At 41.6% G+C, this 23,730-nt stretch overlaps 1 protein-coding gene across 3 annotated transcripts; it reads right to left on the bottom strand.

Annotated features, from left to right (window-relative positions):
• Nucleotides 1-878: 878 nt before the first annotated feature.
• Nucleotides 879-23,265, bottom strand: LOC118212615 (RING finger protein 122). 3 transcript variants are annotated; one of them, XM_035390694.1, is made up of 6 exons: nucleotides 22,815-23,265; nucleotides 13,726-13,882; nucleotides 8,231-8,276; nucleotides 6,765-6,806; nucleotides 6,066-6,145; nucleotides 879-4,498 (listed from the first exon to the last, which is right to left on the bottom strand). In XM_035390694.1, the coding sequence occupies exons 1-6, from the start codon at nucleotides 22,831-22,833 to the stop codon at nucleotides 4,384-4,386; spliced, it is 459 nt and encodes a 152-aa protein (XP_035246585.1). In that variant the 5' UTR covers nucleotides 22,834-23,265; the 3' UTR covers nucleotides 879-4,383. The 3 variants fall into 3 exon arrangements, with proteins under 3 accessions (XP_035246585.1, XP_035246584.1, XP_035246586.1); XM_035390693.1 differs by having other exon boundaries at nucleotides 6,066-6,148; nucleotides 22,815-23,263; XM_035390695.1 differs by lacking the exon at nucleotides 22,815-23,265 and adding an exon at nucleotides 19,324-19,379 and having other exon boundaries at nucleotides 6,066-6,148.
• Between the last annotated feature and the right edge of the window lie 465 nt (nucleotides 23,266-23,730).

The following is a 23,730-nucleotide window of genomic DNA, read 5'->3' on the forward strand; positions in this document are numbered from 1 at the left end:
GCTTATCGGGAGAGAAGTATAGGACTAGGTTGTTCATTTTCTCTTATACTGTGCAAAGGATTCCAACACTGAGTGTGAAAGATGTGTATAAGAAATGGAAAGTATTCAAATTGACACACTGTACAATGCACTTATTTTTGACCAATTTGGCCCAACAAGTTGTTTACAATTGCAATTGTTTTAAAACAAATATGGAAGTCTGAAATGGCTGTTGTACCTGTCAGTGTGTTGCAGGTGGTAACAGATTTGTGTTCGATTTTTGGCAACACAAGGATTGTAAATGCTTTTGTAGGGATTGTTTGTTGGCTCCTGTTAAAGTACTCCTCTGTAGTGTGGATGGGATCCATGCAATGCAGTCTGCCAGAATGAGTCGTGTTGCTCATCAGTTACCTCGGGTCATCAGTGAGGAACCTGCAGTATGCTTGCTAAAGCCGTGTATGTCTGCAGCTTTGCAGCACATATAACAATGATAATGTCCAAAACCACATCTGTTATGGGGTTGTTATGCAGTCAAAATAACTTCTTGACTTTTTCAGAACAAGGCAGGACCTGACCACAGAAACCCATGTAGATTATGTGCAGATGGAACGTTTGTTTTTTTTTGGGGGGGGGCGGGGGGGCATCAGCATCGTGCATTAACAGACCTGCTCCACCAGAGCACGTTACAGATGTTTTTACATACAATTCGATTATATAGCTGGATATTTAAGCTTTTCAGGTCACTTCATTTCATGCATCCTTGTGCAACTACTGGAAGATGTAAAATTAATTCCTAACAAAAGGAGTCTTTTATTTTCAGGTAGAGGGGAAAAAAATCTTAAAAGAAACTCATTAATAAGGTACTAGTAGTGTATGCAAAACAGAGGGTGATACACAGATGTGGCTCATCTTTAATTATGTAAATACAATGCCAGCATGCATAATCATAGTTTGCAAAAATGATTCTCTGAACATTCACAAATGATCCTTTGCCTTTCTATTCTGTCTTAACACAAACCACTCCAGAAAGGTGCCACACTAACTACAAACCAGAATATGGGGTGAATTCTATTGGGTGTTGTGGGTGAATGATCAAATCTAAAACAAGGTGCTTTTTAAGATGGTGACACAACTAGACTGAAAGGGCACAGACATAAGAGGCCTGGTTTTCAAAGTTAATAGGCACATAACTGCTTAATTGACCTCTTTGCTTGATCAGTTAACTTGCCTCGCCTGTCTGATTCCTCATTAAGGCATACCCGAGGAGTAACGGACAGAGTGGATTTCCTGGCCTATGAGAAATGTTACTATAAGCCTAGAATTTTATCAGACAATTTAGCTCTGCTATTATGGGGGTTCTGTAACAATGCCACAGCATCACGTCCTGAATTTACCTGAAAATGTACTCCCGAGTTCAAGCCTGAACAATTTTTTAGTTGTAAGAAGCATGAACTGGCATTTTGACAAAATAGCTTACTTACAAATGTACCAACACTGAACAGTGTTAATGGGATGACTGATTAAGGTTAGCTGACATGCCACAGTAGGCTATTAACGAATCGGGATATTTAATTGTATAATTACAAAATAACTTCTAAGAGAACAGGAAAATAAACATGTTGGTTTTTTCTCGACACTAAATAAAACGCTTTGTGAGGCGCTCTTTATAAGTTCTTACATTTTAAAAATGCCTTCTATTAACAGAATATTGTGGCATGCAATGGGAAAACATGAAGGGAAGCTACATGTTTCAGCTTAGCCTGCAGTGTGTGTGTGTGTGTCACCTTAGCCTTATAAACCTCTAAGGGACGTTGGCTGATCGAACTCATTCATTCGTCATCATAAGCGGCCTCTGACCTCATAATCTGCACTGTGATTATGACAGCAAACAACATAAGGCAATTGCAGATTTGCTTTGTCTAATTTTAACCTTCATTATCAGAGATCACCAAAATATTCCACCATCAGCTTAATCATAATTTTTATATTTTTGGACATAGAATTAATCTGTCTTCAAAGTGAAGCTTATGCGATGGACTTACAACTGAGGAATCATTACATAACTTCATTCTATATTTAGAAAAACAACGATGGACCTACTTTTGGGCTGGAATTATCTTCTATATGTTCACAAAGAAACAAGGAAGAAAATGTCCTCTAAATATTTTCACAGTGGCAGGTGGTGTTTGAACCCTTCCTGATGCAGAGTCCTCTAGCTCTGTAAACGCAGACGCGCAGTGTCCTCCGGGGTGCGTGCTTAACGCAGACAGCCGACGCCATGGAGCGCGTTACGTGTGCAGATGTAGCTAAACTACACGTGTCCAATCAACCAAATGCTCTATAGCAAACCCTTCCTCCTGGGCTTATGGCTGGGAGCTGTGACGACTCCCTCTCACAGTCACAGTTTGATTCCAGGTTGTGGGGCACATCTCTGAGGCCCGTTCTGGGTACACCACAGCACCACAGCACTGAGACCCCTTCTGGAGATACCATCCTGGGGACCCCAAAAACAGATTAGGTTTTCTACAATTGTATAAGTACTAGGTGACAAGCACTCAATTAACACACAGTGAGCAAAACAAACGAAATGCAACACGTTTTTCCCCCCCATTTAATGCTGTATATGAAGCAGTTACAGAAGTGCATGTGTTACAAACGTCAGGCACTTTTACCACTGGACTAAGGTATTTGGCTCTGGGTACTCGTAATGATTCTGTGCTGATATGTTGTGAGGTGCAATTCAGCAACACAAGGGAGCAGGCTGAACGTCCACTACAGGAAGTAATGTCACCTCTGCTAAGCCAGTCCTATTCCTCCCTGTGCCATGTAGATGTTTGCCTACATCCAAGGTTCCAAGTCATTTCCTCCATCGCGCCTGGATAACCCTTTTTATGATACTCATTAAAATTTGTACTAAATTGTTGAGTATCTTTAAAACCATTTATTTGCCAATTCTTGCAAACTTTGTGAATTAAACAAATGGCATAGATACTGGAACACATGTTGGTTGTCTCGGCAGTAATACGTTCCCCAGTCACCACCGTATTGGGTTACATTAAAGCTTGATTAAAACAATTGATATCAGGTCTCAGAGCCAGCAGCTGCCTGGTCCACATTTAAAATATCTTGTGCAGATGAATTGCATGTTGCTAAGCTACCAGACAGACCTATCCTTTTATGGCAACATTCTTAAGCAAGGGAAGCAGACACCCAACTTCAAATCGACACGACAGTGGTTTATTTCTAAAGCTTTAGGGATTTTTTTCTCCTTTCCCCAACATCGTCCTCTGCTTATTAGCCACCAGGAATTCTGATTTTCATGCTGGTTTCTAGCTGGTTCACTGAGACTCTGACCACCACGCTGAGAAAGCTCTAAAGGACAGTGACTGGAATCATAAGGATCAGTTAACCTTGAAATGCACAAATGTGAAATGCAGTGCTCCTCAATGAGGGATGAGACAAGTGTACGTTTGCTTTCCGCCACAGCTACAGCAGTGTAAATGTCTCAGCCTCCCCACGGTAAGAAGCACTGATGCTAGCCCCACAACTACGACAAGGCTGTTAACTTTGATCAAGTTAACCAAAATAGGCATTTGGTTTGTTTTATACGTGTATTTTCTGAAACGGTGACGCTCTATTTGTCACAAAGGGAATGTGTAAAGTGTGCTGCGGAAATGGCAGTGCATTGTGAGATAGTGCTGGTTTGAGCGCCCTCCATCCCCCAGAGAGCTGGGGAATGCACACGGAAAACACGCCCAGAACATTCTCCCCTGGGTCCCCCCACAAAGCACTGGGTGTGTTTCAAGTGCTTTTTTCACTTTCAGTTTTTAAAACAACAGTTTATATTCTTATTTGGAATTTTAGTTTTTTTTTTTACAAAAAAAGTCAAGTTCAATAAACAACTGAGTTTTCACAGATGATAGTCCAGTGCAATTCAGTCAAACTTACGTATGTACACACATACACATGGTCATTGTACATATATATAATTTCCCCCCATATTAGCAAAGGGGTAATAGATCCAACTTCCTTCATGCCCATGAGCCTGGACAGGAGCATCCTGTAAACCACATTTATTTTTTAATCCACCGTATCCAGACTCAAGGGCTACATCAAACTTGCTGTATAAACTAGATTAACCGCCACTGCCAGATGAAAATTTCAGTCAGATGTTTGTCCATCTCATTTGGTGGAGTTCCACTGTCGATATTGCTAACTCCAGGTCCCTGGGTTGCGTTAAAAGTCTCTCGACAGCCGGCTCCTCCCGTGTTCTCCTGATTCATCGCCAGTGTGGCTTTGCCTTCCGGAGGGCTGTTCCGCGTCGGTGTTTGTTTAGCTTGCTGCTGCTGCTGTGTACTGATTTGCGCCCTCGCGGCGTACCGTTTGCGCGGAGGCGGCGCGTCTCTACACCAGCTCGTCCAGCAGGGTCCCGAGGCTGTGCCTCTGCCCTGGGGGGCCGGCGATGGGCTTGTTGCACATGGGACAGACACAGCGGATCTCCAGCCACTTCACCAGGCACCTGCGGGACACACAGAGGGCAGAGGGGTGAATCTACGTTACAGGAACCCCAAACTCATCGGCTACACTGAGAAGGACAAAGAGTGAAGGTGAAGGAGAACAGTAAAATCAGTGTTTTGGAAGGGTTAATGAGATTGAGTGACCCAGGAATCAATATGGATTGAGGCAACATAGCTGCCATTTTAACATGATTTCAATTTTAAGTCTCTGATTACATTTTCACTCTACTGGGTTGCTTTTTCAAATCCCCTATTCTACTCCTCTCTCAATTTTGTGAGCCCAGTCGTACATTTCTCAAGGCTGCAGACAGAGGCCAAACAACGGAAAGACCAGACTGTAACTCCACTGCCTGATGAAAAATTCACTGTGTGTGCTCACACACATACACACCAACAAATTCACAGACCAACAGGCACACTAAAGTCTATGTACACACGTCTGCACACACACACTTACAAACGCGCCAAAAATACAAACACATGCACACGTTAACGAACGCACCACCAACTCCACACACACAAACACAAGCACATAAAAACACACACAGGCACACACAAACAAATGCACTACCAGCCCCACCTACATAAACGCACACGCACAAGATCAGGGGTAACTGTTCTACATCTTCCATTCAGGCTTTGCCACGGAAAACAGGAAAAGTTAAAATGGGGTTTCCTCTCAAACACACCCTTTGTACCAGAAACACAGCTGAGTCCGTTTACAAACAAGTCTTAAAATGGAACTCCAGAGTAGATCTATAATTTGACCTATTGTTATTGGCCCTCGCCCAGTTATCACTATTCCAGCAGATAAACTTCAAATGGGGTTGTCCGTTGAGTCCAATTAAAAGCAAGTAAAGGCTGAAATTCTGACCCAAAATGGAATTAAATTCTTTTTTTTTTAACTAGTACAAGTTGGGGCTCATTCTAATCACTTATTTTACCCACTTGCATCATTTCCTCATGTCCTTTCCTCACTCCTTAGCTCCAACCAACGGAAAACACAAGGATTCAAAGATGGAGGAAACGTGTATTAGGCTAATGGAATGTATTTGTTCAATAAAGTGTCAGTTTTTAGCCACGTCACAGACGTGGCAGATGGGGAGAGGTGGATCCACAGGTTGATCAGATATGTCACGCGTTCAGAAAAAAATACTTCCGCAAAGGATGCACTTGAGTTTCCTCACTCAAGCATCCTTTGGGAGCTGCCTAGCTCCTTGCTTCTAACTCCTTCAAGGAGCATTTAATGGGTTGGAATGTCCTTAAAGATGGTGGACCTCGATCGAGTTCTGGGTTAGCCCTTGGAATCAGCTTTTTTGTGAAGTGATCAGACACCCAGTGTACTAACAGCTCATATCTTTGAGTGTTGCAGTCCCTGCTGTGAACCCACTTTAGTAATGTATGTGTATGTACACTTCCTGGTTGCTCGAGTATGTTAGTAACAGTGTGGATGGCGGTAGTGGCTGTCTCTGGGGAAATAAGCACGCTGAAATGCCTTGGCCTCCTGGCCATTGGAAATTAGATGCTGCGTCACTGAACCAGTCTTTCTGTGTGTCGTTCGCTACTCACTTCCTGTGAAAGGCATGTTGGCATGGCAACACTCCTAGCTCGTCCTTCACTCTGAAGTCCTCCAGGCAGACGGCACATGTCTGCTGCGATGGAGACACGAGGAGGGACAGAGGCAAGAAGGGAGGGGTTGGGCCATAAGGGGAGGGACAAGAGGGTAATACAGAGGAGTAGGGGCAAAATGGGAGCAGGAGGGTGAAAGGGGAACATGGGTGGGATATCACAGGCTTGGTTATTCAGGGAAACTCAGGCCAGAGGTTAACAACCCTGGTCCTGCTCAGCTGCAGGGTCTGCTGGTTTCTGTTGTCACTCGGCACAGAATTGATTAATTAGACCAGTTGTCAGCACAGTTAATTCATCGCTCCTGGTTTCTTGAGTCTGAATTGCTTTCTGATTGTGAGAACAAAAACCTACACATCCTGCAGATTTCCAGTCTTCAGTCCTCAGTCTCAGGCTAAACTAAAAAAGCAGACTCAAAGCTGTTAAAACAGGATTCTGTCTTCTTGTGTGTCACCCTACAGCTGCAGACAAAAAAAAATCAATCATTTCCTGAATTTATTCTGCAGTTAGGCAGCCTCAGGACATGATATAATATTCTGGCAACAGATAAATAAAAGAAAAGATGTATTTACAATCATTTTAATCAGATGGTTTTGTGAACAGAAGCTGAAATGACACTTGAATCAAAGATGCAGTCCTTACCCCATGGAGATTCAATTTCTTGGTGTCCCCTTTGAATATGACCTGCAGGGTTTATATTGACATTAATAAAACAAAAAATAAAAAAACAGACATTTATAACAGAAATAAAACAACTTCTACCGGGCAAACACAATTTTAGTCATTATTTCTGTATAACAATAGTTATTTGAAGTACATAATGGTTTAGATAGATGATTATGAATCATATATGATATGCCAGCTGTTATTTCAATAATAAAAGAAACTCAATACATAGTGCCATGAAAATGTATTTTCCCGCTTCCTGAGTTCCTCTATTATAGCATATTTGTCACACTGAATGGTCTGAGCTCTTTAGACAAAATGTAACATTAGACAAAAGGAAAATGAGTAAATGCAAAACACATTGTAAAAATTATTATTTCATTTATTTAAAGGGGAACTGCACCTTCATGTTTTCCCCATTATTCTATAAAATATTACATTTTGTCTGAAGATCTGAAACCATTCAGTGAGACAAATATGTAATAATAGAGGTAGGCAGGAAGGGGGGCAAATAATTTTTCATGGCACCGTACATGCAATGTAATGTAGCAATTACAACAACAGAAACTGATAGAGCTGAACTTGTTCATCTACCCATGTCATTTCTATGACCACAAGAAAAACAATTTCAAATTTCACACGAGGCGTTCCTGTCACGCCCAGTCCTTTGGGAACTGGGAATCTCGGAAGATCAGACACAGATACAGCGTGTCCGTCCTCTGCTCTTTCACAAGCTGTGCTCCTTTCCAGAAAAAGGAACATCCCGATCATGACTGAAAACACAGTTTGTCCCCCAGTTGAAAGCAAGCCCAGACTGAGATTCTTTGGTGAAGGGTGGGGCAGTTTGGGGAGGCGGGTTCGAGGGTTAAAGCGGTTGACCCAGTGATCCGCAGCCTCTTTACAGGACCCGCCTCTGAGCCGCTGTGCGCCTGTGCGGGAGGGGGCGGCGATCAACGCATCAACTCCTCAGCCCTCACGCAAATAACAGAAACCGTCAGCCAATCCAGCATAGCCGCTGCACACACAGCACTGCCATTACTGTACAGGAAGCTGAAAGCTGGAATGAACTATAAAACCATTGCTGTTTATGATGCTGATAATGCCCGTGGGGTTGCTGTATCTCAATCACACCATCAGTTCACATCTGCCTTTCCATGCTACCCCTTATAATTGTTCTTCCCTTGCTATGGAATGTGAACACCAGCATTGTGGATGGTTTTATTTCTGTGAAAGAGCCCTGCCTGAATGGCTTTATTACTGCAAATGCTCATCTACGTCACATTTACATTACGATTAGTCACACATAGGGACTGTTGGAATGGTAACTGAGCAAAGTTACAAGATCAGATACCGTCTGTGCCATTCCCTTTTAGATAGTAATTCTGTTTCTCTCCAGGTAGGTATTGAGGGCATCGAAGAGAGATGAAATTATCATTGCTTACCTCCTTGTATCCAAATCTCTCGCTCTGGGCTTGGTGTCTCAGTTTACTGTAAGGGAAGAGAATGAGACAAGACAAATACAGATTTATACCACCATCTATTGAAAATGAATAAATGTGTGAATGCATACTGATGGCCTGTGAATACATAAGCAGCAGGCTGACCTTGCTGTTTTCAGTTACTTTCATTATTCAGACCAATGTAGGTCCTTATAAATCATGGACTAACAAGGCTAATATGGCTTCCCTCTTTCTCTCCTATGTTGTAGGGTTTGTGTGGACAAATGGCAGGTCCAATCAGTGTTCACATATGAGAAAGACAGAAGGGCAGCTGACCATCCCTGTGATGGGTCAAACACCCACCTGGTATGAACCAATCAAAAGACACTACAGAAAAAACTGTATGATTGGTGCAGCACTGACAAGGGCAGGTCCCATATTAACTAATCAAGGACTGGGGGGTGGGGGGTGGAGTTGGGGGGGAAGACTGCGATTGCAGTTTTAGTGACGGGTATGGTACTAAGTACAACCAAGCTGGTGAGAGTCAGCAACCCACGTAACTCACTTATGGAATATCCTTAAATTAAGTTATACTAGATGTATTCTGCATTTTTTAGCTCACATGCTAAATGTATGCAGTATTCTTTAGCTCACATGCTAGATGTATGCAGAATTCTTCAGCTCACATGCTAGCTGGAATATCTTCTTCAGCCCCTGTACCGTCGACAGAGTAGGTGTATCTTGCAAAACCGGTAGACTAACAAGAAAATAATTTAGGTGTTCCATCAGGAGAAATTTTAATGTGAAGCAGGAACTCATGGTTCAAGTAAACTTCTCCACTAAATTTAATCTTATGACTTGGGGGCTGGGGTTTCTGTGACATTTATGAGAACGTGAACAAACATCTAACAACTGTCATTTGCACAGATATAAATAGCATTTTCATTTGGTACTGCTCTTCGGTGTATTGTGCCATCCCAGTTCAATGAATACATTCATAACAGAAAGTATTCTTGTTTTATCTGTCTTTATTGAGAGGCAATCCCCTGTGCACTAGTACAGACAGTCAGGAATAATCAGGTCCCCATGGCAACAGAACTCACCAAATGCTTCTTTGCATCTTAAATTAGGGAGGAAAATCATAAATAAATGGGTAATAAACAGGCACAAAGACCTGATGCTTGAAAGACAGTGTGCAACAGTATTCTCTCAGTCTCCAGGAGGCAAGTATGATCACACAGCTGAAGACAGAAAACTGGTGAGCATTAGGTTGAAGTACCTGAGACTGATACGGAAACACTTTCGGGCCTTTTCGCCAATTACTGACAAATACAGAGAGCGTGGGTCTGACCCTATGAGCCATTTCTGCTCCAGAAAAACCATCCCTGAGGGACAAAGAGAACACAGAGAGATGTGATTCTGAATAATAATATATATACTGTATCTAATAATAATATGACTCTTCAGTCCAATAACCATGGCTACCATGTATGGCAATGTCTAATACAAGTGGACCAAAGAAAAACTGCTGGTAGGAGAAAGAATAAAGGAGGAAAGAAATAATTTGTACTAAAACAACAGGCTATAAACCATCTGGGTAATGAAAGCCTGATAACCACTGTAACCACAAAGCACACCTGCATTTGTTGGACTACGTTTTTACATTGCCAAACTTGCACTTAAACTTGACATGGGCAATAAGAACAGACTAACCAGCTGAAAAATATAAACTAACTACTGGCCATTTTTGGCCCTGTTGGGTGACATATTCCACGGTTATAAAGCTGTTTAGAGGCCGATTTCAGAAGGCAATATTGGTGAGGTTGTAATAATCACCACCTACAATGTGGTTACTCTATTAAAACAGGCAAAACTGCACTGTCGTGGACTTCTCAAGTCCCATCATAGGGCACAGGGGGATAGTCTATGAATGGAGACCACCTCCGATCCTTCTGTGAGGCTGAAGAGAAGCAAGGCCAGGTTAAATCAATAGTGACATCACTGTGTAATCATACAGCCACTGAACAAAAAAAAAAACAGAAACAGTGTTCCAACAGCGAAGGGCCCTGGGGGCTCTGTAAAGGTGTGGGGCACATTCACCGGGCATGGTTCAGGTGCACTCATCCCTCTGAAGGCAGGGTTGATGACAGTCATTACCCAATGGTATACTGCCCCATGTTACAGTATTTTACTCCCGAAGAGAGGTGCCCACAGACCGTAATTTTGAGGAGAATGACATTGTACACCTGCTACGGCCTTCCTGGGAACCAGAGATGAAATGAATCAGGGACTCATGGGCTGTTCTGAGAAAAATGTCAACAAAATTGTTTCCCACTTCAGCCAACTAAGTATGAGTTCAGTTGACTGATTTTCTGGTGCGAGAATGACACCTTCTGCTGAATTCAAGTTGGCAGACTGTAGGACACAGCATGTACAGACTGTACAAATTTAGGCATTTAGCAGATGCTTCTATTCAGTGATTATTTTCTTAACATGGAGTCCATTTATACAGCTGAATATTTACTGAAGCAATTTAGGTTACCTACTTTACCGAAGGGTACAGAACAATGTCCCTTCTGGGACAGAAACCAACAACCTTGGAGTTACAATCCCTGTTCTCCAACCATTAGACTACACTACCACCCGATTAAGAGACTTTGCATTGTCTCTATATTTGAACAATACAATGCCTACATGTGTTTCCTTTGCGGACCACATGCCATTACCCACTGGCACAAAGGTCACAACAAAGGTATATGTTATTTTTCAAGGTGATCTGCTGCTGCTGAAATACCGTTGGGGACCAGCCCGTTGTTTCGGTGCTCTTTGGTGTTGTTTTCGGAAAAATGAACAAAGAATGCTCCCTTGTTTCATGGCAGGGGGGTCGGCCACATCCAAAAATCCAAAAATAACAGCAGGAAAAAAAACAGAGGAGATAAAGATCAGGTCCTAATTGTTTGAGTTGGGAAGTAGTTAGGTTTGGAGGAAGCGCTGCCGGGCCTCAGACGTCGTGCGTACAGTTCCCGCTACGAAGACCACCGGCTGACTGGACCGAACAAAGCCCACCGTTACATTTCACGCTCACAATGCAGAATCGCTGTAGGAAGGGCAGCTGTCCTGGATTCTTTCACCACTTCCAACACAAAGCACCTCCCCTTCCCAACAACCTCCAATACAAAAAACGTCCGGGAAAGGTCTATGAAACTTTTGAGAAAAAATACTTTTAAAGTGACCTTCAGACTCATTAGATTATAAATCTCCCCCAAAAAACAGCATGGAAATTCAAGCACCACAGTTTTTTAGCTGTCCTGTCATGACCTGCTAGGTAGGTCTGGGTGGTGAAATGCAGCCATGTAGAAGTACCAAACTGAAAAGCAGTGTGTTATGGAAAGCAATACCATGTCAAAGCACTAAAATGTGTTTTTCGATAGTCTACTTTCTCCCTTGATTTGGGAGATTTGGAATACCTAATTAATATATATCAGCACTCATTTCTGCAACTTTAAGCATGTTTTCTCCTTCACAGCACGTGATGTCACCACTGCTTCTTTTCACACCACACCGCCCTTTGCGAGTCGGACTCACACAGACGCGAGTCGGAGGGTGACGCTTCATGTGCATTTCAGCAGGCGGACTTGCGGGTGCCAGATCGACAAACGGCTGTTGCTAGTGAGTAAGGTGATGCAGTCGGCCAACAGAAACAGTCCTATTCCAGCGTGGCACAAGAGCCAACTGTCTGTCACCCAGCAGGCTTGCCAGCCACAATCGGCACTGGCACGGTCCAGATACATTACAAGATTGTGAGGCCAATCCACACACTAGAACAGCAACCCGTGCTATGATGTATCATCTTTGTATTCTTATAGTTTTAAAACTCATAACTGCAAAACCTACAGAAATTAAAATCATGGATTTACAGGCAGGAAGTAGCCTCTCATGTAACGAAATTCCTTCCAAAGTTTTCTTTATTTCCTTCTACTTGAACATAAGTTTTGTGTGCAAAAAGCTATAAATGTTTTCTGTGAAGATATAACTTAAAAAAATAGCCGATTGATGGACTTGAGGAAAAAAGTCTCTTTGGGCACATAGAGGAATACAAGATTTAGGGTCCAGTTGAACAAGTATCAGGAACCTTAATATGTAGCTTTAACAGTAGGAACCATCTGCTACAGTGCTAATGTGCTGTCACAATTGTACAAAATATATGTGTGAAGACAGAAGACCCAAGGATCACCTGGATCCCATCTGACAAATGTAAGAGAAACCCCCAGATCAGAAAATTAAACTCAATACTTTCTTTTCCACATCAGCTATCACACCATTTTGTTGTAGTGCACTTGCAAAGACAAGAATACACAAAACAAAAGATAAGACATCTAAAAGGACATGGACCAAAAAAATAAAAGAGATGTATTTATGTAATGTATTTGCCACATAGATAAACAGCATGACTTCAACCTACTATCATCAACTATTTGAAAAAAATAGAAAAGAATAATACTCCTGTATTTTATGTCTTTGGTACATTTTACAAGGCAATGTACCAAAACTAAGCAGTGCTTTGAGCTGTGTGCTGAACCAGTATGGGAAAGCACAAAATCTCCACAATTACACTGTTCATATGTGGCTCTGAAGGGTGCATTAAAATCTGAAAGGAGACCCATTCAGAACGAACAATGGGCAAATACATTTAGAAGATGAGAAGCGCAAATTGGACGGAAACAAAACTAGGAATCAATCAGGTTTAAAATTGAGGTTTTTTTTAAATAAAGACTTTTTTATACAATGCATGCTGTGGACGGTGGTAACCGTTTCGCTGACATTTCCATGTCATCTGCTCCTAGGCTGAACAGCAGCCAGAGGGGGAAAGCCTTTTTTGGCAGCCCTGTTTGATGTCATTTGATGTGAAAGAGGATGGAGAGGATGAAGAGAACAGCGTCGCTGCCACTGGCGAGTGACACCGGGAACCGCAGCCGCACAGACGGTGCCAAACACAGACGGTGCCAAACACAGACGGACATATTGATCATTTTGGGCAGCTTGCCCACATCCTGCCTCGTTCTTCTTTCAGGAGTGGGGGGAAGGGGTTGGACACACTGTCTGCCGTGAGCCAGTAAAAACTGTCATTTTGCTCCAGTGGCAGACAGGCAATTGGCAGCTGGCATCAATCCCAAAAAGGAAATTATTGCCCTGGTGCCCTCTCCAGGAATTTAAACTCAGAGAGCACAAGGATGAGAGAAATGTGTGTGTGTGTTTGTGTGCGCTTGCGTGTGTGCGTGTGGGTGTCTGTGCACATGCATGAATACCCATGTGTGTGCAGGCAAGACAGTTGTAAAAGAAACCATCTGTATTCTCCAATATTCAGAACAAAATTATTTGATTTTTTTCATAAGAAATGTCTTATTTTGAATTCACAGCAATCTGTAGTGTGTGTTTAGAAAATGAACCAGCATCTGATGACCTGAAGTATTTCACTGTCTCATAGACGCCTGCCTCACCTTATAAAGTAGCAGCAGAAGATGAGACTCAGGACAAAGACAAAGATGCCGGTCCCAAAGATGACCATGTAGATGTTGAGAGGGAGGTCCTGGAAGGTGATTGGAGGCATTATGTACGACCAATTTGAGTAAGACAGCCCCAAACTGCAGAGGGACCCTAAACAACAAGAAAGCAAATGTGTGAGTCAAGTCACAACGGGGGTACAACACAGTTCTTGACATGCACTTCTAACCCCCAGCTTCCAGGGGTCAGTGTACATCACATCTTCAACCTTAATTATACTTCAATCAATGCTCTTTTTCCTCTGTTTTATTATTATTATTAAGAGTTAGCTACACTGTGTCAGGAACCTCTAATTCGCCATTGGCCATTCTGGGCCCTAGGAAACTTCAGAGTGTCTCTATCATGGTCTAGCAGGGGTGCACAAACATTTTCAGCGATGACCCAAATATATCAATCCAAGCTTTTCTCAACCCAAACTGATGTCAATTTCAAAATGTAGTGGAAGGCCTTCCCAGAAAAGTGGAGGCTGTTATAGCAGCAAAGGAGCAACTCCATATTAATGCCCATAGTTTTGGAAGAGATATTCAAGCACATAAGGGTGTGATGTTCCAGTGTCCACATACTTTTGGCCATGTAGTGTATCTGAAAGCAGTAATAATTTTTCTGTGAATCGTTCATAATATAATATCTTTTATCTGATTCAGGCTCGACTCTGTCGTCCCGACCCAGGGGGTGAGTGATTGTCTTCTTTCTTTTTCCACTGAGCATCCATGTCCAATGGGAGCATCTGATTGCTCTTTTAAAGACCTGCCTCACCCATTTCCATCTGCTTTCTGTTTTCACTTATTCTCCCAGTTTGATGGTGAGTCTTATTTACAAGCCCCTTCCAGCTGTACTGTCCCTACAGTGTTCGCTGAGAATCTGGGAGTACAGCAGCCGTTGCACACATGCTCACCAGGGTGCTCATGGCCAGCTGGGTATAGTTCAGGAAGGGGAGGGGCCAATGTATTAGGTCAGCAGTACCACCCTAAACTCTGATCTTCCCAAGCAGACCTTGTCTTCATTATTTGTAGATGTAATGCTGTTGATTTCATATTGTCAGAGAGGCTGGCATACATGATTAAATGTATCTGAAGAGATACTGGCCATAAAATCACCCTATTTTTAAACATTCCATAACGCGTATGCACATGTACATATGCTGAAGGTCAACTGAAGGACTTTTCTTTTTTGAAAAGCCCCCTCCCCCCAGAATTTTATGAAATACAGGAATATTTAAAATGTTCTTAAATAGAAGAAGGTCCAGATTGCGAGCCCTTGCTGTATAGCATTTCCAGGACAACGTGAATGCTTTGCAGTTTTACTGAATAACACTGAGTCATCATGTGCGTCAGTGTACATGATGCAATAATGTTATAATGTCTTGAAAAAATGTCATGATTTAACTGTTCAATTTCACGAACCCAACGTGCTTTTGGTGTGTGCGTGCTAATATGTTATTCTAGTGCAGTGTGCCTCTCTGTGTGCCCCAGAGTCAAAGGCTCTGCCTGTCCCCATATCTTTTGTTTTCACCCCATCTGGCGGGGCATTACTCGGACAGGATTTGGGTCCTCAGAAATGACACGGACCCTACCCTGTCCTGCCTTTAATTGGGCGGAGCGCTGCTATGAGTTATCAATATCGCCATCATAATTTTTCAGAAACACAATGCACTGTGAATTGTCATCACAGCTAGTGTTAATGAACACCCTTATGTACAACCCCACCTCCCTCCAAAACAGAACGAAAACAACAATATTATGCTCCATAATGCAGCCCTAAATTTATCATCAGAGGCAATGATGAGGCTTTGAAACTAAAGTGATAAATATTTTCATTTTTTGCTCAATGCAAAACACAAACTGAGCATCATTTGCTTGGCAACGTGGATGCAGGCACAGCAGAGGCAGGGAAGGGGAACAGCTGTGCTCATAAATGATTTGGCAGCGAGTGTTTTACATCAGGCTCGGTGTTCAGGGCCCTTGTTTGTCCTTCTTGTAGATTACAGGAGAGGAATTTTCTCCAGGGGATCTCCCAAGTGTGGCTGCTGCTGGCCTGTGTAATGTAGATAGTGCTTTCTACATCAGTAGGATGCACCACTCGACAACCTCTGTCCTAACATTTGATAAGTTAAAAAAGGAATTCACCCACATTTAAGGAAACCTCACGCTAAACTAAATATTTTTTGGTAAATTGACCTGCACACAGATAATACAGTTAAATGCAAAGGTATTGGGACAGTGGTACGGATTTAGTTTTGGCTCTGCACTCAGACACACTGGAATTGAAATAACACAATTAATATGAGGTTAAAGTGCAGACTTTCAGCTTTAATTTCAGGGTATTTACCTCCATATCGAGTGATCCATGTAGGAATTACAGCCCTCTTAATACATAGTCCCCCCATTTTAAGGGAGCAAAAGTAATGGAACAAATGAACATAATCTGAAATAAAGTTGTCATATTTAGTACTTGGTTTGCAAATCCTTTGCATTCAATGACTGTCTGAAATCCCCAACCTATAGACATCACCAGATTTAATTTAATGAAACATTCAATTTAAACATATTTAAGATAAATTTAAACATATTAATCTTACAGATATCGGTCTCCCAGCCTGAAAAATCCACTCTAGTGAGGTAGGCATACCGTTTCCCCTTTAAAATAAAAATGAAGAGCCCACACTCTTCTCACATGGTACCTTTATATATCCCATATATACAGCCCGTTTCTGGCTATCAAGGGCCTTCATGATGAACAAAGGTACAATGTGAGAAGAGTGCAGGCTAAACTTGCCACCAGTGCCTCAATTTTGCACTGAAGCCTCGGTGTAATACCGCTACCTCGACCTAGCATCACAGCCTCAGCCAAGCACTGGAGCCTCACCCCAGCACCAGCAGGCATGCCATGCTGAGCTGGAAGGCAGAGTCAGTGGATAACCAATTATTTTCTTATTGATCCCCTGCAGAGAGCCCACCAGGTGACCCCCCATCTCTCTTGAAGAGACGCCTCTCAAACAGCCCCCACCCGCCCCCCGGCACAAGCTCAAGCAACAGAATATCAGCCATTTTCTCCAACATTACAACTGCAATAGCAGGATCGAGATGGCCAATCATGGTGACCCACGGGACTGCCTTTCATAGCAAATGGGCCCCCGATGCAGTTATTTCAATTTTCCATCAGAGTAAAGCAAATTTCCTCAGACTACCGTCGATGGAAAGGGTGTCACATTGTTTTGGTCTCGGAAACAAGAAATAAAATTCAAATGCTGAGGAAAAAAAAAAGTATTCATAGCAACAATCTTGCATGGCAACCGCAGAAGTGAATTACCAGGGACAGACATAAACAAAATCAACTACAGAATGTGCAGTGCACAGAATGCTTCATTCTCACCAGTATAGTGGGAGACACAATGTTACATGCCAGACAAAGTGAAATCTACAAATATCTGTACCAATATCTTCCAAATATAAGAGACAGTGATTAAGTAGATATTAATCTCAGTGGTCTATATGGAAATAAGATTCAATACTCACTGCTACAGCCAGACCAGGCTTGGATGCCCACTTGGAAAAGCTATAGATGCCAGTAGAATTTGAAAGTGCTCGTGCAGATGTCTCAGATTTTAAATGAAACACATTCTTAACCAAAATATGCAATCATTTCCAATGGCTAATGTGGCCCAGGTCTGCATAAAGCCTGCCAGCTGACCGTGGTCCACAAACCAGGGGCCAGCCAGGCTATAGTCTTTGTCAGTTATCTGAATGGCACTGTTTTGAGAAAATCCCCGTGAAAGATTTACTGAATAAAAGGCGGAGATGGAGGGGGGATGGGGTGGGCCAGCGGGTTTGGCAGACCAGCTTCAGCGACTTTTGTCTCTCAGACGGGAGCCATGAGATGGCGGCTCACCGCAGGGGGACCATCAGCCAGCAACAGCTGCAGACAGAATGACACAGCCCACCCGTGTGATGACCGCCCTCATACATAAACAGCGCATACAGAAAGCGTGACTGAAAGAGATTTTTAGAAATGCACAGAAAAGCCTCTATGGGTTACATCTGCATTAGCTCCTCCTAGCAACATGCCAGGTGCTCACAGGTCACCAGGTGTCATCAGTGACATATATTTACCCCTATCAACATTCCAAAGTGTAGGAATAGACCATCTTCCTCTTATCCACCGTTCATCTTCTCAGTAGCATGAACCCCACGATATAAATAAATGTTTTTTCCACATGCAGGTTTCTGACCAAAAATATGAGGTGGAAAGTAAAAAATAAAAGTCCTGCCATGTGTTTCTTCCACCCATTAACTCAGCCAGCTGATTTCACTAATTAACTCTACCGACTGAATAAAGAATTAGCAAATCCAGGTGACTGGAACTAAATACTGGGGTGAACTTTTACTTTCTGAACCTGGATTTTCCACCTCTGCCAAAAATTATATTGAAAAATGTGAGAAAAATTAAAGGCTTAGTCTTTTGGCAAGTCCACCAGCAGTGAAAGGAATTGCGAACTGCCTACATTCCATTCAACTGAGTGTATTTATTTTACATAAAATTCTCATATAGAGAAATTCTTACAGTAAAGTCTAAAACACATTAAATGTGATGTCTCGAACTTGGTTCCTCACAACAAACTGTGACTATGCCAGGGCGCCTTGGGAAATATCCCACATGTGGTCACACCGATGTCCCAGGGATAAAATGTCTTGGCAAAAATCAGGTAGTGGGTGGCAACTCCTACTGCTACAACAGTAGGAGTTGCTACTGTCAACTTCAGAATTTCAGCACATTAAGTTGAATTACACGGAGACTGCCCTGTGTTTCATTGAACTGAATTGAAATGACATGTTTATTTAGCCATTTTGGATGCTGCGGTGGTGGTTATTGAATGTGTTTCAACTCACTCTTCTTTAGAAGCATTTGCTGTGGAGACATGAGGTTCTGTGTACCATTAAGATTGGCAACAGTTTCCACAAATAACAATCAACTGACAGAATCAATGTCCTTATTCAGTATTTTGGTCAGCCATCTCCACTGCCATCAAAACAGCCAAACAGACATATATATCATATCTTTATATTGATGGGTTCTGTCTGTGTATAAAATAATGGAATGAAAACACAGCAAATAACTAACTGCAAGCACACCCTCTGAGCTGCAGGAATTTCTCTTTCTCACATTATCACATTGCATTATTTACTTACTTTGCCCACAGCAGGTGACTTTCACATTCACATATTTCCATTTATACCTCTTGGATGTTTACTGAAGCAGTCTGTATTAAGTTGCCCTCCTTGCTCGCGGGTACAACCACAGATTGTGTGCTTAACTAGATAGTCAACCCTGCATCCTTAGCATTCTCAATGCTCTGCCTCTGCCATTGTTACTCAAAGCATTCTGATTGGCTTATTGTGAATATTCAAAAAAAGGGCGCGGTTGAAGTTATAGAACTGTGCCAAAACTTTTTTTTCCCAGAGAGACTCCTAAAAAGCATACAATACAGAGCCAGTGGAAGGGAGGGGGGTCAGGCTTTACACATGCAGGCTACTCACATTTGTAATAAAGAAAACTGTATGTCCATCCGCTTGCTACAAAAAAATCCAGCGGCTATAGTGGGGAAATTCACGTAGACGTGGGTAACTTCCACAGGTCTACAACACAGAAAGTGCAACAATTAAGCGTAACTACTGCCCTAAATTTACTGGAACAACGACAAATAATCCAGCAGAAATATATGAAAGGAACGCGCTGTCAAAGCTTTCGAAAGGCTTGGAAGTTGGAATGGAACACTGGCTTCAAACTCACCTTAGGTGTGCAGATGGTGCTTCCAACAAGGAAGTCAAAGAACTGAAAGAACGAGGTGCCACTTAAAAATGAAAAAGTCTATCCCTGCGCTTGTCTTGCCTCCTCAACTACACTTCAGTCCACCTGCTGCTAAGGTACAGACATGCACTTTAGTCTTATAAAAGTCTTTAGTCTAGTACTCTCTTATGTAGGAGAACAGTCAGCCTGCATCTGCCATTAAAAGTTTCACTTCTCAGCACAGAACAAACAGTTCTACAAACAGAACTTTCCATTATAGTCATAAATCCCTGGAGAGGCTGGGGTTCTCTTTTTTAACTTTGAGTGTAGTTTTGAAGAGAGATGTGGGGCGCGAACTAATAAACCTGAATAGGAAATTCTTTAAGGCTGCCCCAAGATCTTAGAGTAAAAATAGTCTAGTGAACCATTTCCATGTCAATGATCAAGCTTATTTTTATAGCTCACATTTCTCCTGTCCGTTGTCTGTTCCTATCCTTGTTACCATTTGTTTTTCACATGTCAGAATAAGAATGGTTATATCAAAAGTTGGTACTTACAAAGACTCCTGTATGCACAGAGTACAATTACTGTACACTGAAATGGATCTTGTCCCTTCACCAAGCTCCACTTGCAAAATTATCCTCATTATTTGTTTCACATAGATACCATTATCCACGGCAGCCTACCAATGATTTACACCCCACAGCTTTTGCTCAATTCATTAATGAATGAGTCGCCTTCAGTTAATGTCCAGAGCCTCCAGCCTCTCCATTTTAAGCCAAATATGGCGTCAGTCTCCCACCAGAAATGACCATCACAGTCAAATATGAGCTGGGAGATTTATGATCATGACACAGGTAAAAAGTGGCCGAGATTTAATGCTACATAGCTACATCTCTCACAGCATGCATGCACAATTCAAATACTATGCCCAATGACTCAATATGGCCTCAGACAAAATATCTGCATGCCAAAACACACTGCATTCCCAGATGCAAGTCACCCAGGCCCTGACACAATGCTCCACCTCACCTAAACAGCTAAAAGTTCTAAAAGAATAGGCGCAAACCACATTTGCTATGTTCCAGAATAATTTAGGCCTAAGTCAACCCTAGGTTTTAAGGTTATTGTGGCTGTTCACTGTTTGACCTTATCTGAGGTAACTTAACGTAAAATAACATAACATAATAACGAGAACAGGCCATTCAGCCTAATAATGCTCATTTTCCAAACACACAGATGGGGCCAATTTGTGTCAAACGCCATTCCTTTCTTAGGTTTGGCTCTGCTTTCATTTCTGAGAATGTAGATGTATACAGTATGATAATGCAGATCTTTTCAACTGTATCCCAGCAAACAGATACAGTATAGCTAGAATCGGTGTAACAATAAAGACTGTTGTAGTTCATAATCAAACCAATAAATACACTTACCAAAGCTAAACATTTGTAAAGAGTAGCTCTTTGGGAATTTATGTGAAAGGATGTTGCCCTTTCCCTCTAACATATTTTACATATTTATATCTATTTACAACATACACAATATTTCTTGCACAATGGGGCCAATTTGTGTCAAACGCCATTCCTTTCTTAGGTTTGGCTCTGCTTTCATTTCTGAGAATGTAGATGTATACAGTATGATAATGCAGATCTTTTCAACTGTATCCCAGCAAACAGATACAGTATAGCTAGAATCGGTGTAACAATAAAGACTGTTGTAGTTCATAATCAAACCAATAAATACACTTACCAAAGCTAAACATTTGTAAAGAGTAGCTCTTCGGGAATTTATGTGAAAGGATGTTGCCCTTTCCCTCTAACATATTTTACATATTTATATCTATTTACAACATACACAATATTTCTTGCACAACAATAAAATAACTGCACAGGACATTAAATGAGTCTGTCTGAATATCGATATAATCTGACTACAGCACAGCTTTATTTCGAACTATCTTATTTTAAATTATAGCATCTAATTTAAAATGACCTGTTCAGAACAGGTAGGCATCTTGCCGATAATACGTTCTTCGTTGTAGGTCTTCACACAAGTGTTCAAGGAACTTTCTTTTCTTATTCCTGTTCAGAACATTAAAAATAATCTGATGCCAGGAACAAAATAATGTTAATTTTACCGCTGAGACCATGCAAGTGCATATCCATAATACAACCTACTCCAGGCCAACTGAGTGTAATCTATACGACATGAATTTTGTCCAGAAAACAAATAAATAAAACACATACATTTAAAAGTATGTGTATCAATTCTATACATTTGCCTTTTTCGCACAAATACTAAACATCGACATATCAGAATCTTGCTGATGATGAATCATATCGTCTAGACGAGTGTAGCATCGAACGAATATATGAAAGGTCTTTTGCCCTTGGTGGGAATGGTGAACTAGGATACCATATTGACAAAGGGTTCCAGGAGAAGTGGAAATAAATTACGCCCACGCCTCAAAGTTCCAAGTTGGGTCATTCGTGGAGTTGTGTTACGAGTAGGCGTGTCAGACTAAAACATTTGACTATAGGCCATATTTTCTCACATCATGTATGTATGACCACCATACGTCTCTCCACAATATCACGGGACAGCAGAAACTAAAAGTACCCCACTCATACTAGAGACAACACACAGTAAAATGTCCCGTGTTAAACTCTAGAACACAGGTGAGTCCAACCGGGACCATATGTAGGGTACTCTGTAAGAGTTGATTTAACACTGAACATTTTACTGTGTAGTTCTTGATGCGCATGACAGAGCCACAAACGCGTTAAAAAAACCTTCACATCGACAATGCATTTTTAGAAAATGGCTGGAGAACAGTCCAAGTCGAATTATCTACAAAGACAACACCATCCTCAGAAAGTAACCATGTTCATCATGAAAATACTCAAGTACGGAATAACTGAAAAACGCGAATGAATGTGTTCACTAGTAAGCAGTCATTTTAACACAATTTTGCCAATGCAACACATTACGCGAACAACGTTAAATCAATAGGGGGTGGGTATCAATACAACAGTTTGAGGAAGTAGTTTATTAACCTTTGTTAAAACAGTCTAACTTTAGCTTCCAATATATCCCAGCCAAATAACAATATAAAACTTATTTACGTAGCCTGTTTAATGACCATCCTTATGACATTTTCAAGCGGGAGCATACGCTTCAGTTGAAACATAGATATCGTGAGATTCTACAGTACCGTATCTGATTATATACGAGCGCTCACCGTTACACCGCTGCTGCATCAATAAACTAGGAGTGCTTCAGGATGTGAGAAGATGTTTGTCACAAATACCCGGTACTCCCCGATCCATGTAGGCTTTTTTTCAGGGTTCCCGCTGGTCGCCGTCTGCACCAACACTTCTTTAACAGAAGCTGTTAAAATAATCACGTTGCTAAAATATGACGAATAAACACGCTCCTTAAACAGTGTGGAAGCCATACACTAAACTTATTCGTACAGAGGCTAAAACGAATCATTTACGTCATTGCACATTTCTGAAAAACGCAGCGTCGTTAGTCAGTCATTGCTGTTATCCATACACTCTTTTCTTCAGTAAAAATCAACAGCAAAGTTTTAATATCAGCGCTGCTTCTAGGACCGAATCACTGCACAGACAACCCCCCGTCAGCCGTTGCTTTGGCATGCATTTGTGGAGAAACCAGACGAGAAAAAACCTTTTTGTGTTTTCTTCTCCGCCCCCTGCAAAGGTGAGAGACATTCGTTGCAGCCAATCTTAAGCATTTCCTTATTCATATCAAGCCTGGATATCAGGATTCTGTGTTTGATATAGCCATCTAGCAGAACAAGCCCGAACTCAATTTTGACTTTCTCTATAAGTCAATAGGTTATAGAATACAATTACCAAACACTGGAAACAGTATCGATACCTCAAAATTTCAACTCCAGGTTTCCTCAAACTACCAACTCTTGATTAAATCCTTTGCGAAAACAGTCATCAAAGTGTAAATTATTTTTTATTACCAATAATAATAATAATAATAATAATAATAATAATAATAATAATAATAATAATACATTCGAATGATAGTTATACTGCCAACAAGTGGGAAATCAGTGCTAAAATCACTGAGTGATCAAACGGACTTACCCGCGACAGTTACCTTGTTTTCATCAGTCT

Source organism: Anguilla anguilla, chromosome 14 (assembly GCF_013347855.1).
Source record: "Anguilla anguilla isolate fAngAng1 chromosome 14, fAngAng1.pri, whole genome shotgun sequence".
Lineage (NCBI taxonomy): Eukaryota > Metazoa > Chordata > Actinopteri > Anguilliformes > Anguillidae > Anguilla > Anguilla anguilla.